General features: G+C 35.9%; 1 protein-coding gene across 1 annotated transcript in view; it reads right to left on the minus strand.

Moving 5' to 3' along the window:
* ANTXR2 (ANTXR cell adhesion molecule 2) overlaps positions 1-14,283 on the minus strand; it is a 177,783-nt gene that overhangs the window by 130,119 nt on the left and 33,381 nt on the right. Inside the window, exons 8-10 of the mRNA NM_001076826.1 lie at positions 4,707-4,767; positions 2,530-2,628; positions 466-535 (exon numbers count right to left, since the gene is read on the minus strand). Of these exons, the coding sequence (NP_001070294.1) occupies positions 466-535; positions 2,530-2,628; positions 4,707-4,767 (230 nt within the window). The remainder of the gene's footprint in view (positions 1-465; positions 536-2,529; positions 2,629-4,706; positions 4,768-14,283) is intronic.

Here is a 14,283-nt window from a genome sequence, read left to right on the forward strand (position 1 = left end):
GGACTGGGACACAACTTAAAGAACAAATATTTCCTAGTCTAAGTTGTGCCTTACTGAGCCACATTCCTTTTGCTCTTCAATCTTAATATTTAAATACTATAGTAATTAGTCAAAATCCCATTTTTGAAATTTGTGTGTGTGTGTGTAAATTCAATACACTAAAATTCAAAACACTGGCCATGGCTTTACTGTTTAAAGACTCTAACAACAGATCTCCAACCTACCCAGATAAATATTTATAGAGTCTTTTAATCAATATTTAAGAAACAAAATAAAAAAGACTTTACCAATTTCAAATCTACTAAGAAACATATAAAGTACTAACCAGAGTGATCTGCCTAGGTTTTACTATTCCATGTTCAATCTGTATATCAACAATAGACAAAACAACTACTGCGTATTGGGTCACAATTTCCTTATAATTTGTAGCTAAAAAGTTTTTAAATGTTTTAATGAAGCACTTACTCTCCAACTTCATGCAGGGTAGGAGCAGGACAAAGCATAGAATTCTGTTCCACACTTACTGGCTTTTCATCTAGAAAATAAGATGCCATTGAATTAATAAGGGGCTTTATGTATCTCATGCAGTTTTATTAATGATATAAAGAGATACAGCAATCAGTGTTCAAGTGTGGGGCATTAGATACATCAGCATGAAAAAACAAAAAGATACTCATCTAAAGAAATAAGAGAAGGAACACAGAATGAAAAATAGAGATTATATGCCTTATTGATATACAGTACTGGTAAATCATAAATTATGATTTTTTATATAACATTCACATATAGTTTGTAGATACTATAAAATTATCACCTTTTCTCCCTCAACTTTGTCAATATATTAGACATTCAAGAAACAATGATATATATTTTAAAAGCAGAATTTTAAAATGATAAAGATAAATATCCAAAGGATAATAAATTTATTTCAAGAGCTTAATAAAATAATTGGGTCTATAACATATAAACAGGCTTCCTAGGTGGCTTAGTGGTAAAGAATACACCTGCCAATGCAGGAGATGAGGGTTTGATCCCTGGATCCTCTGAAGATCCTCTGGATAAGGGAATGGCAACCCACTTCGGTACTCTTGCCTGGAAAATTCCACAGACAGAGGAGCCTGGTGGGCTAAAGTCCATGGGGTTGCAAAACAGTCAGACACGACTTAGCAACTAAACAACAACAAATAATATATAAATACATTTTATAGAATACTTAAGTTGCCTTGCAATTTTCATAGATATGAAAAAAATAATCTAGACTATAAATATTCAGAAAAGCTACATGATCAGATAGATAATCTTAGAATGCAAATTATGAAAATACAATCTGACTCAATTTACTTGAGATTTATTTTAGTAAATTTAATCTCATATAGCTAAACATAAAATATATTTCTATTATAATAAACTCCAACCCATAATCAAAAGAAGTTAGGTAAAGTTAATGCTTAGATATAGATGACTACTAAATAAAAATACTAAAATAATTTTTCCTCTTCAGTTGTAGAACCTACTAACAAGAGAGTTCATTACAAATATTATTGCCTTTCCTTACTAAAATGATGATTTTAATAGAAAAGATAGGAATTAATGATATCATTTACCATGCTGAGACCCTTAACACTGTAATTCAACAAACATATTGAGCAGTTACTTTGCATGCAGACAAAATTGTGCTAAACGGAGAGTTTATAACAATCAGATAAACAAAATTGTAGATGATCCTTTCAAAAAATATTTCTACCAGAGTTCACAGAGTTGCAGCATCTGCCTTACAGTATAAAATTTTAGAAGACAATATAATCACCAACGAGGAGAAAAGTCTTAAAAGAGACCCAAAAAGCCCAGAATATTAAGATCTATTTATTTAAAGAGAAGTTTTTCTCAGAATAAAGATTAAAAATGTTGCACTCATCTGCTTTTTTGAAAGTCAAGCTAGGCAAAGTGAAATTTAATTCCTTAAATATGATAATCACCAACAAATACTGTACCAGGGAGACATTACAGACATATCTTTAAGGCAAGAAGTCTGTCCTCAGGAAACTGGCTGACAACTTATTTGCAAATTAGACAAAGACAGAAAGTGACAATAAAATGAGGTAATAAGTAGTAAAGTAGTCCAAGACTGGTAGACTTTCAAGCAAGAGTGACAAGAAACAAATGTGGAGAAAGAGACAATTAAATCAGGGGGTGGGTATAGTCCACACAGAGAAAACTGGGTTCAACTCTCAGCTCTGCCCAGTATTAGTTGCGTAATCACAGACAAGTTATACGACTCTTTCAGCCACAAGGCCATAAATTGTATAATGAGGATACTTCAGATACAGTCCAGCATTTAATAAGTTATGAACAACTGTTGCCATTATTAAATAACTATTAAGTAACTATTATTACTACTTGCATTATTATTGCACTTCCTTTCTTTACTGATTAAAAAAAATATAGCACTGCTGGTTTCAGCTGACAAAAATACTTCATGCTGAAATACTGCACAGATATTAAAGCAATACGGAAATTATGGAGACATACTTATCGTGTATGTTTCATTTACAGTGTAAGTACAGAGAACACTGCCTTTCCGACTCCCCAGGTTGAATCCTCTTCCATTCAAAACAACTTGAAATTCCTCTAGAAGTAAAAGGAAGAATACAAAATGTAAATGCTACTTTTCAAGAACAACAACAAAAAGCATCACTTGAATCAAAAGCATCAAGGTGCAACGAATTTTTTAATACTATTCGGTCAACTAATAACAAAAGACATGGTCTTACTAGTTTTCTTAGACCTTCCAAGGAAATACAGTGGAGATGCCCTTCACTGCCAGGTAGAGATGCATTATTTTACATTTTGAACAAAGTGTTTTCCAATAATAACCAAAAAGAACTGAAGTGTAATTGACCAATAGAATTGAAGCACAACAGTCATCCCAGACAGATACTGTACAAACTTGCCCAAATTCTATCCTGAGGAAAATATCTGTAGGGATGTCTTAGGTACTGAGGTATGAGAATGTGAAGAAGTTAATGCCTCATTTTACCTGGTTCTTAGAACAGTCGCGTGTTGTAATTTCTTTAACCTATGACACCCCATACAGAGGTTCTTCTTTAACAGCTTCTTCACATATCTAATCCTACTTTTAATTTGTTGCATACAGACTTGTAACTCTTCAAAAGTCAGGCATTTTGGACTAATAATAATCTGTGGCCAATTAGTAAAAGAAGTTGATTTGACTCATACTCTGTGTAAGAGGAGCAGTCACTAAATGTTAGAGAGTGAAATAATATGCTAGAAGAAAAGTTTAAATGTTTATATCTTTGCTGCTTAGCTGTAAGAAGATATGTCAATTCTTTTAATAGTAATTAACTTTCAATCCTCTTCAGAGACCCCCTACCCAAGATAATCTAACACATATCTAATAATTAACTGTGGAAGAAAATGCTGCCATGCCACTCTTCATTCAGTGTGTTATTGAATATAAAGAATGTTCTTATAAGTTACAATAAAGTGCAAGTGAAATGTAAAATGTGACTCAGAAAAAGAACATGAGCTTTTGGAGTCAGACAGACAAGAATCTAACAGGACATTTACTAATAGCAACTACTGAATATATTTCTGTCTCAGTTTCCCCATCTGTGAATCCAGGATTATAAAACTGCTGAATAGTGTTGTAAGGATTAGGCCAAATTATAAATGCAAAGACCACCATCCCACTCTAGAATGTTCAAATGCACTATTCCTCTTAAACATCTCAGTAATCATTAAGGAAGGGTGGGTCTAAAAGATACCTGCAATGCAGGAGTCCCTGGTTTGATTCATATGTCAGGAAGATCCCCTGGAGAAGGGATAGGCTACCCACTCCAGTATTCTTGGGCTTCCCTAGCAGCTCAGCTGGTAAAGAATCAGCCTGAAATGCGGGAGACCTGGGTTCAATCCCTGGGTTGGGAAAATCCCCTAGAAGAGGGCATGGCTACCCACTCAAGTATTCTTGCCTGGAGAATGGCCATGGACAGAGGAGCCTGGCAGGCTACAGTCCATGGGATCGCAGAGAGTCAGACATGACTGAGCGACTAAGAGCAAAGAACACTAAAAGATGTAGAACCTCATCCCATGTCCAGCAGGTGGGAGGCCACCAGAGCCAATATTTAACTTTTGAAAGAAAAGTTGGGTTAAAATGAACTCCAGGTTAAAACTTGAAGAAATTATATAGGCCACAGAGAATCCCACTCTCTTTGGGTTGGATGGCTTGAAAGTGCTAAAACCTGAGTCTGTTTCTTAGCACCAGCTGATCAAGCCACCTGCTTCTTTCCTGCCATCCACCGTGAGCTGGCAGGGACGTACTTTGGCCAGGTCATAAGAGCATGGAGCTCAGTCTACAGATACATGCCTGTTTGTATAATCAGATAAAAGAGAAAATTTCCTATTTTATTTTACTTGTCATAAGAAAGGTCTCAAACATGAACTAAATATACAGAAGATTTTAAAAGCCTGTCACACAATATGTTCATTATTTAAAATAACACTCCAATCTTAAAAATTTGAATTTAAAATAGAAATATTTCAAGGAATTATTTAAAAATTCTTGCAGAAAAAGATGCCAAAAAATTAATTTTGCTATTCTCTTTCCAACATGAGTTTCAAATCATATATTTTAACTAGGAAAAAAAGTACAATTTCTTACAAGGTATTTTTAAATTCAAACTACTTACGCCCCACACAGACACTCGAGGGCCGCAATTCCAGGATTTCAGTGCATGACTGAGCTAGTATCTAAAAAGGAAATAAAAAAGAAGACCAAGATATGTAACTTAATCATAATATGCAAAACGAATCATAAGATTACTAATAATCTGCGGTCCTCCCTTTACAATAAATGGCAGAGAAAAATTATTAGCCACATACACAGCTACCAAGCTCTTATGAAATTTCTGTGTCATCTTTTAGTATATATTTCAAGACTGCATTCTGTAGGAATGCTTATTTGATTAGAATAAATACAGATAAGCACAGATAAAAGGAATTGTTGCTCTAAAGTCTGGGAGCCTTGGATATGAAAAGATAACTAAAATTTCTCAATAGCCATAAAATCAACGCTAACTTTCCCATCAAGCAAAAACAAGATAGCAAAATCAGACCTCCTATTTAATTATGCTAATTTAACATTTTCTATTAAAAGATTCAACATAATATCAATAAATAAACACTTCTTTATTTGACTCTGGCATTTCTATTCAATTTCTCTGCCTCAATTCCCATGGATGCTAATCCTCCTTATATGCATCAAACATTACACTTGCAGAACACAGGCCCCTTGTATGAGCCAAATATTATTCTCAAAAGCACAGACTCTCTACTCTAGCATTCCCAGAGCACAGGAACAGAACAGCTCTTCTTAGCGTGATCTGAGAGACAGAAACCACCATACAAGGCACAAGGCTACAAGTGAAAAACAACAGTGATGAAATAAGCTGCTCCTCATGGACTCAACAATCCTGTCTTTATTTTTAGAACTGCTCTGCACTACATTAGCAAAGGCAGACAAGTTCCAGATGATCTTTGAAAGACATTCCTTTCTTGCTGGAAGTTAAGGACAGACGATGTACAGTAGTTTCTAGCGTCTCCTGTTCATAACTAAAACAGGAAGGAAGGACTGTGGCAGGATACAGAAATGCTTTCCCTGCTTTCTTTAATAACAGTAGAAATATAAATTGTCAGACTCTAAAAATCAGCGGGTCAAATCATGGGATTTTTGTTGCTGAATATGCCCCTCGGAAAGAGGGTACATTTGTACTTTTTAGGGTCATTTCCCAGAGAATCCACTTTTCACATACTGATTGAGGAGTAAAATACTATAACTGAGAAATTCTGAGTGAGATCTATTTAAACTCCGAAATGATCAAAGAGATTCCACCGTCACCCAAAGACTGTCAGGGCCTCAACAACTCTTGGTCTGCTATTCTATCTCTGATAATCAGCACTCACTCCTTTGAAGAGCAAGTACCTTTGTTCATTTAAGAATTGAGGATCACTCTCAAAAGTTAATGTGCCCTCTTGGAAAGAAAGAATCTCAAATCACTAACATCTTTAAACTGTTTGACATAATTCAGATAACAAGACTCTGAAGGGAATAGAATACAAAAGTTTTGCCAAAAGAGTAAGAAGCTAAAAAGCTTCCAGTTAACAAAATAGGTGCATTATTGCTCCAGGTTTGACCAGTCTGAGATAAAAGTGAGAACTGAGCCATGAAAATGGAAGGTCAAAAGAAAGCATCAGTTCAGTTCAGTTCAGTTCAGTCACTCAGTCGTGTCCGACTCTTTGCAACCCCATGAATTGCAGCACGCCAGGCCTCCCTGTCCAGCACCAACTCTCAGAGTCCACTCAGACTCACGTCCATCAAGTCAGTGATGCCATCCAGCCATCTCATCCTCTGTCGTCCCCTTCTTCTCCTGCCCGCAATCCCTCCCAGCATCACAGTCTTTTCCAATGAGTCAACTCTTCACATGAGGTAGCCAAAGTACTGGAGTTTCAGCTTTAGCATCATTCCTTCCAAAGACAGCATAAACCCCCCAAATCTATTTTGGCTGGCAACAATTCTTCAAAGAATTTACTTGAAACTAAATCCTATTGAGAAGACTGACTGATCTTAGAGCTGATAATCCTTTTACTATTCTAGTTATTTTAGGCACACCTTTATAAGCATTACAGAAAAATGTTTTGAGTGTTGAATCACCCCCTCTATTAGCACACAAACTCTTAGAGCATAGACATGGGATCTCATACTGTGCAAGCCTTCCAGGAGGACCACATTGTTTTGTACTCGCAGTACAACCAAAAAAAAAAAAAAAAACTGCTTAGAGAATAAAGACCAAACGTACTGATTAATGAGAATACTAAAAATGTCTAGTAAGCAAATCAACAATCATAAAAGGACTAAGATAAAGCACAATAAAGTGAATTTATGTTTTTACATAAATGAGATGCCAATGTTGGAAAATAATGTCTCTGCCTACATGTCTTCCTGAGGGAGGGCTGTCCCTCTGTGACTGTTTTTCTTAGTTTCTTTCCCTCCTGTATTTGTGAACCACAGGGTTGTTAAAGGTTTTTAACCAACAGTTGAGCCCACAGGGTACACATTGGGTTGGAGGTAAAAGTGTGACCTTCCAGTGGGGAGAGGTCTGGGCAGAGAGGTTGATGGTATATCCAAGACTGTCTGCAAGACCTGTGTTTATAAATCAGTAAAAAAAAATCTATAATAAAAAAAGAGGCCGAAAGATATAGAATTCTAAATTCTGTTACTTTGTGTAAAAGATCTATGTTTCAGCTCATTATCCCAAATTGTGAAATGCCTAAAGATGGTTTGATATATTTAATCTCTATAATAACAGTCATTGTCCTTTCTCATTATCAAAACTTTCTGTCCTATTTAAAATGTATTTGTTTTGAATGCTGCCTTTGAAACGTATGATAGGACTTCCCAATGCAGGGGACAGGGGTTTGAACCCTGGTCCGGGAAGAGTCCACATCCCGTGCAGCAACTAAGCCGGTGTGTTACAACTACCGAGCCTGTGCTCTAGAGTCGGCAGGCTGCAACCACTCAGACCAAGTTCTGCAACTCCTGAAGCCCATGCACCTAGAGACCATGCTCCCCAACAGGAGAAGCCACTACGATGAGAAGCCCACACACCACAACAGATTGCCTCTGTTCACTGCAACTAGAGAAAGCACTCGTGTGGCAAAAAAGACCCAGCACAACTATAAATAAATAAAATTACTGTAAAAATGTAAGGTAAAAAGCCTGAAACACATTATCACAAGAAAATGAAAATCCAAGTAATCCCCCTCTTCTGAGTTGTTTGGAATAAAACTACAGGGAGAACAAGAGCATTCAGCCTTACAGATTATAATTACTTATTTTCTGTTGTTTCTAACTGGTTGCATACAATTTTGATATGTTATTTGCACTATTTGGACCATCAGAATACTCTCAATAGTTCAGTGAACTCTGTAAACATGGATACATGGAATTTCTCTATTTGGCAAGGGAGTAGGGTAGGATAAGATAAGGTTATTTACGCCCTCCTCTGAGTTGGTTTCCGTGAGCCGAAAGACAGGATGTAGCCTTAGGGGTCAACTCCGACCACACTGCCAGCTGGCCTCTTACAGATGTTTGGCAGGAGATGAAAGTAGATTCCATTGTGCTGTCCCTTGCCTGAAGTTGAACTTGAATGAAGTACCAGAATAGTGTTTCACCCTGGGTATTCCAGGCATAGTCCAAATTAATTTCAATTGACTCTGCATCTAGCATCATGTACTTAGGTTGCAGGATTTCACTAGAGGCCAGATTTGCATACAGAGCACCAAGGGGGCAGACATGTACATTGGAGCTAGAATTGGCAAGACTTATGGCCATGTAAGAACCACTGCTAAGTCAGAGACACAACTCTTCCAAGAATCCCAGTGGCCACAAGGCAATTTCTTATCTTGCTTATCCATAGTGTTAGGATCAGATCTTTAAAAGTATTGAATAATAACTACGTAAATTAACAGTATTAATCTAGGAAGCATTTACAGCAGAAATAACCAGAAAGCATCAGACTTGATTTCTTCTTTCTTAGCTATTTTAAGATACATATGAAACCACATTTTGATTGAGATCTGTAAGTTCCTGAATATGTTTACATAATGAATACATGCTATAATAACAAATATCGAATATGTAGGAAGTAGTGTAAATCATATTATAGCCCCCAAAACTGCATACAATGAATATAGCTTTGGCCTTTTTCTCCTGGCATTGAAGATAAAATGAGATTAATTAGTGGAGAATTGTAGTTGGGCTGCATCCAAGATAAAATTTAGCATGAAATTAGTTAAGATGAGGTAACAAAGTCAAAATATTACTCAGCACCTACAGTGTCTTGGAAGTTTATACTGAATTTGGGAGCAATATCTAGGTCTAATGATTTGAAGACCAAACATCCAGTTTAAATAAACAAACAAAAGCCCACTTCCTACAACTAATATACATCAAGACAGATTTTTTAAATCTATATTTTTTCCAATTTCTAAATGGTAATGGTAAGGATACTATATTTAGAAAATAGAATAGAGCCCATTCCACATGAAACTAGGCAAACACTTTTTTTAATGAATGATAACACCTCATATTTAAAACCAATCTAATATAAAAAGTATACAGCACAATGTTATAAACAGCAGCTGCTCAGTTAATATTTATTGAATTAACTGAGTAAATGCAAAACTTTCTAGTAAAAAACAAGCATCTTGACTATAAGACAAATAAACAGGGTGTGTAACAATGGACAGTTAAACATATTTAAAATTAAAGAGCTTTTCAAATCACATCTTTGGTCACATACAAGGAAAGGAAAACTTATTTGTATAGTTTAAATTGTGGTAACCAATGGCACTAATAAGGCATTGAGCCAAACACAAAAAAGAAAGAAATTTAAGATACGCACCTTCTTTTAAAAAGAGGGTTAATTTTTAGATAGGATATGTGGAAGAGAAAAATGAGATTAAATCCCATTGAATGGTTTCCTCTGTGACTTCCTTTTTAAAGGTCAGTTCTAAATAAAAAAAATTTTCCCCCAAACTGGATTATTTCTTCACCCTTAAATTCAATATGCTACCCAAACATCTCGAACATTTTCAACGTTATTCAAAATTCAAAATATTTATTCTAGCAATAATTTTCTAATACTGACTTTGAGTAAATAACATCACATACAACAGAACATTATAGATAATTTACAAGTACCCTCAGTGTACCCTTAACAAATAGAAACTGTTAATTTGCATGACATACAGCATGCCAGAAAATATCAGTAAGGATAATAAAAAGGTCTGAAAAATATAATCTGTTTTTTTCTGACTCACTGAGAGTCTTTAAGCACAGCAGGAGTTCATCCCAAATATGAAGGAGTCCAAGTTTAAATCTCATAAGGAAAAATCAGTGAAGAATATTAGTTCCCAAAAAGAGTTCCCCAAAAAATAAAGCTTTAGTAATTAGCTACACATGTACACAAAATAAGCAACTAAAACAAATGGAAAGATGTTTCTCACAATCTTTTCTTGTTTGCTTTTTACCTTTTAATATTTAGATACAATTTTTATTTTCTCTCTAGCTGTAAAACATCCTACCAAATATATTTTTCTTTAAGAGGTAATGATTCAATGAAAACAATTATAACTTGTAGTCACATGTTTGGTTGTGTTTGTTTTTTTTTAATGCTTGGAGCTTCAAAATGCCAGTTGCTCAATACAGCATGACCCATTTCTAAATATGGATTCTTTCTCCCTTTGGGTAATATAAGCACAAGTGATAAATTCTAAACAAACTTCTACTCTAATAAATCTAGGGAAGAATGTAAGTTACAATCATTGCCTTCTACTCTTCTCTGCTCCAAACATAACAGATGAGCGGTTCTGAGTATAATGTTAGTAAAATTATGCCCATATCACAAATTGTGAAACAAAACACTGAAATGACATTTAAAGTTCTTCCTCCTGTTATAATTGTAATTTTCATAACAAATCATATTAGCAGGTCTTCCTTTCTCACTATAACATAAAAATATGCCCCAAACTGGATTGTGATACAAAACAAAAATTTATATGTCTCTCCTTCTTTTTCTTTTGTTCAGCACAAACTCAGAATAATCATTTAATGCTTTCTTAATGGATGAATAACAGACTTTACATTAAAAGTGCATTAAAATTATGGGATTTACACTGATGGTACATTTAATCATAAATCTTACCATTTTATCCCCCTTTTCAATGTCCTACTTAACCGAATTTACTTTCACAAACAAGTGAGCCTCTAAAAGTTTATCTTGTTTTGCAGCCCAAAAGATTAATGTTAAGAAATAAACATTTGACACTTAACTTTGGCAATGCAACCTAATACTACCACTGAAGTTTTCTCACAAAATATCACAGTTGTAATCATTTATCAAAAATGGATTTTATTTCCTTATACTACAATCCCCACCAAATAATGAAAAAGGAAAGAATAATATTAAGTAAAATTATCATGCAAATACAAATAGACCATTGGACAAAAGATGTCAAGATTATAAAATTTCAGTAAATTAAATGAGTATTTTAAAGTGAACTTTCTATTGGTATTTTTTAGTTAATTGGAATTAGGAAGAAATGAAGTACCTTATTAGAATATGTGAAAAATATTTTAAATATATTTTAATATAGTGGACTGTCATAGCTATTGATTTTTCTTCCCTATCCTTAACATTTTTTCATCCTTACATATCTATAAACAGTGTTGCCTTTCTACTGGGAAAATTGTTCTTTATTCCATGTGGTTCCGGTGAGGCTGTCAATCATGATACCTTCTCTTTGCGCACCTTGTTCCCAACCTTCCACCATGGGAGTGAGCATGTTATTCAGGCTGGTCCAAATATGTCTGTTGACTATGTTATCTGTTATAAGAATGAGCACTTGACCCAGCTGAGTCAATCAGAGTCCTTAACTGGGATAGAATAAACTGATGCTGAGACAATGGGCTTGCTAATTGAGGCCCATGGAAGCTGAAACCTTTGGCAATTAACTTTCCTCTGATGATCAACAAAGCAAGGAGTGAATGAGGCAAACAGATGCTGCTGCTGCTAAGTCGCTTCACTCATGTCTGACTCTGTGCGACCTCATAGATGGCAGCCCACTAGGCTCCCCCATCCCTGGGATTCTCCAGGCAAGAACACTGGAGCGGGCTGCCATTCCTTTCTCCAATGCATGAAAATAAAAAGTGAAAGTGAAGTCGCTCAATCCGACCCTTAGCGACCCCATGGACTGCAGCCTACCAGGCCCCTCTGTCCATGGGATTTTCTAGGCAAGAGTACTGGAGTGGGTTGCCACTGCCTTCTCCAGAGACAAACAGAATCACAGGCAAAACTTAGAAAGGGAGAAGACCTTAGGAGTGGATTGGTACCCTGGATCCAACAGCACCTGGGGTAATTTCCTCCTCTGGACCACCAGTTATTTAGATAAGCCAATAACTTTCTTTTCCTTTCCCTTAAGCTACTATACACTTGGTTTTCGTCACTTGTAACCAAAAGTCTTAATACAGCAGAATATAAACAAAAGGATGAAATAATGCAGAATCAAAAGACAATTCAAAATATTCTCTGGTTAAAAAAAAAAGATGAGTTGATTTTTCTGATGCTTAAATACACCATAACTATATTATAAAAATATTTTCAAGGAGCATAGATTTTATTTATTCATTCACTGATAAATGGGAATTGGGCAGTGTCTACTTACCCAATACTGTATTAGGTACTAGACAAAAAAAAGGAGGCAGAGGGAAATACAGTCCCAACATTTCTATCATTAATGTGAAGGATGTTATGAAAAGAGACACCTCATCTACATTTAATACTAACGATTCTTGGATAAACTGAAGCCCAGGAGAATCTGGCATACAGTGGGCCTCACATTACAGCCTGTCCCTTTTTAAAGGGAGTCCTAGAAACTGACTTCCAATTTTGCATAAGTTGTACCAGTTCAGGTTGTTTTCCTATGAATATATCTTCATAGTTAGCTCAGACTTTAGGTTTTTCATCCGGCCATGATTTTACAAATAGAGATTCCACAATTAAGCAGTCAACATCTGTAGCGGAACCTGCCAAAAGTATTTAAGCTAAAGTCTTATCGGGTAGTCTATTAGGCATCCGCTTCGATTTTCCTGTAGAGAAAATGATTTTGCAATGTCTTCTCATTCCATTCAAACATAGTTCAGACAGCTTTCTTAGATACTTTTTAAAAATAACAATAACAACAACAGATATGGCTGAGAAAAACAACTTGGCTCCAAAGGTCAAATGAAGCTTATATTCCCAGCACTAGGAATGAAGTTACCTTTTGAAATGTATATTGCACTTTTTTCCCTTTATAAACAATCTATTACAGTTTCATTTAAATTTTCTACACGTCTGAGTGGCCATGTTCTTCCTGTTTAGGCTCTCTTATTTTCCCATTATGTACTTAGGAACTTCAGCATTTGCTGCCATCACCTAGGATGTAGTGTTCTTAATTCTTCTGGATCAGGTGTTATTTATAAAGCCAGCTCCACAACTGATTCATCTCTTCTGCTTAATACTTTCTGAGGTACTGTATCAAAAAAATTTGTGGAACCAACTGCAAATAAAAAGACATCTCATGGCCTTGTTTTTAGAGAAAAAAAAAGGGGGGAGGGAGGTTTTGCACAGATTATTTTGCTTTTTATTCTTCCCCTATTATTCACTAATCATGGTTTTGTTCTATTTTCAATGTTCTCTTCCCCAGCACTGCATAATGAAACACTGCATTGGAAAGTACGTGGTATTCACAGGCTAGTCTGACCTATCCTAGTTTGAATAAACTTTCATCTTCAAATAAAAGTCCTATAATTGCCTTTCCAATAAGCCAAAAATAAATATGTAACATTCTAAGATTTTAAAGTTAACCTAAAGTGAAAAACAGAATAAAATCCTTGTGTCTGTGGGCAGTGGGAGAGTAGATAGATCAAGAGGCTGGAGAACGACTCAAGTCTACAGTTTTCTGGCTTGAACATTTCTCTGGATTTCCACTTCCCTCAGTGACATTCCCCACTGGGATTTCTTCCCAGGCCCAATTTCACTCTGTCCTCTAACACTCTGGCCCTTCTGCGAAAACAATTTTCACTTTCAATGCTTCTAGACGCTCGGCCACATTATCAGGAGTGGAAGTTGTATTTGACTCCCCCTCTGTCCTTTTCATCCTATATCCAGTGAGCTCCCAGGTTCTATTAATTTTTTAAAGCTTCCCACGTTTACCATTTTATTTCTAGTTTCACTGCCATCACAGTTTTAACAGCAGCAACTAATTGCCAGGTAACATTCATTGGAGTCTTCAGAGCCTGGCTCAGAAAGAGCCAACAGTTTTATACCTAGTGGTTCAGCCCCACCTTGTTCCTGACATAGTTCTGACCAGGCCGTGAATCTATCAGGCACTTCCCTTGACATCCTTGACCTAGTTTTATTGGGAAAGACCTACAATCCTAGTGCCTGAAATAAGCCCTAAGGACCTGTGCTCCCCTGGGGTGTGGTTCCCCCTTAACCAAGTAAGGTTTCTACTCTGAATCACTAAATAGCACCATGAGTTCCCCAACAAGAATGGAGAATCTTGAGGTTCTACATAGCTTTTGTCATGGGAATTCTTAATCTACTTTTTCAGCTGTTCCCTGGGTCCTAGACCTGTGCTCACTGAGTCATGTCTGATTCTTTG

Source organism: Bos taurus, chromosome 6 (genome assembly GCF_002263795.3).
Source record: "Bos taurus isolate L1 Dominette 01449 registration number 42190680 breed Hereford chromosome 6, ARS-UCD2.0, whole genome shotgun sequence".
NCBI lineage: Eukaryota > Metazoa > Chordata > Mammalia > Artiodactyla > Bovidae > Bos > Bos taurus.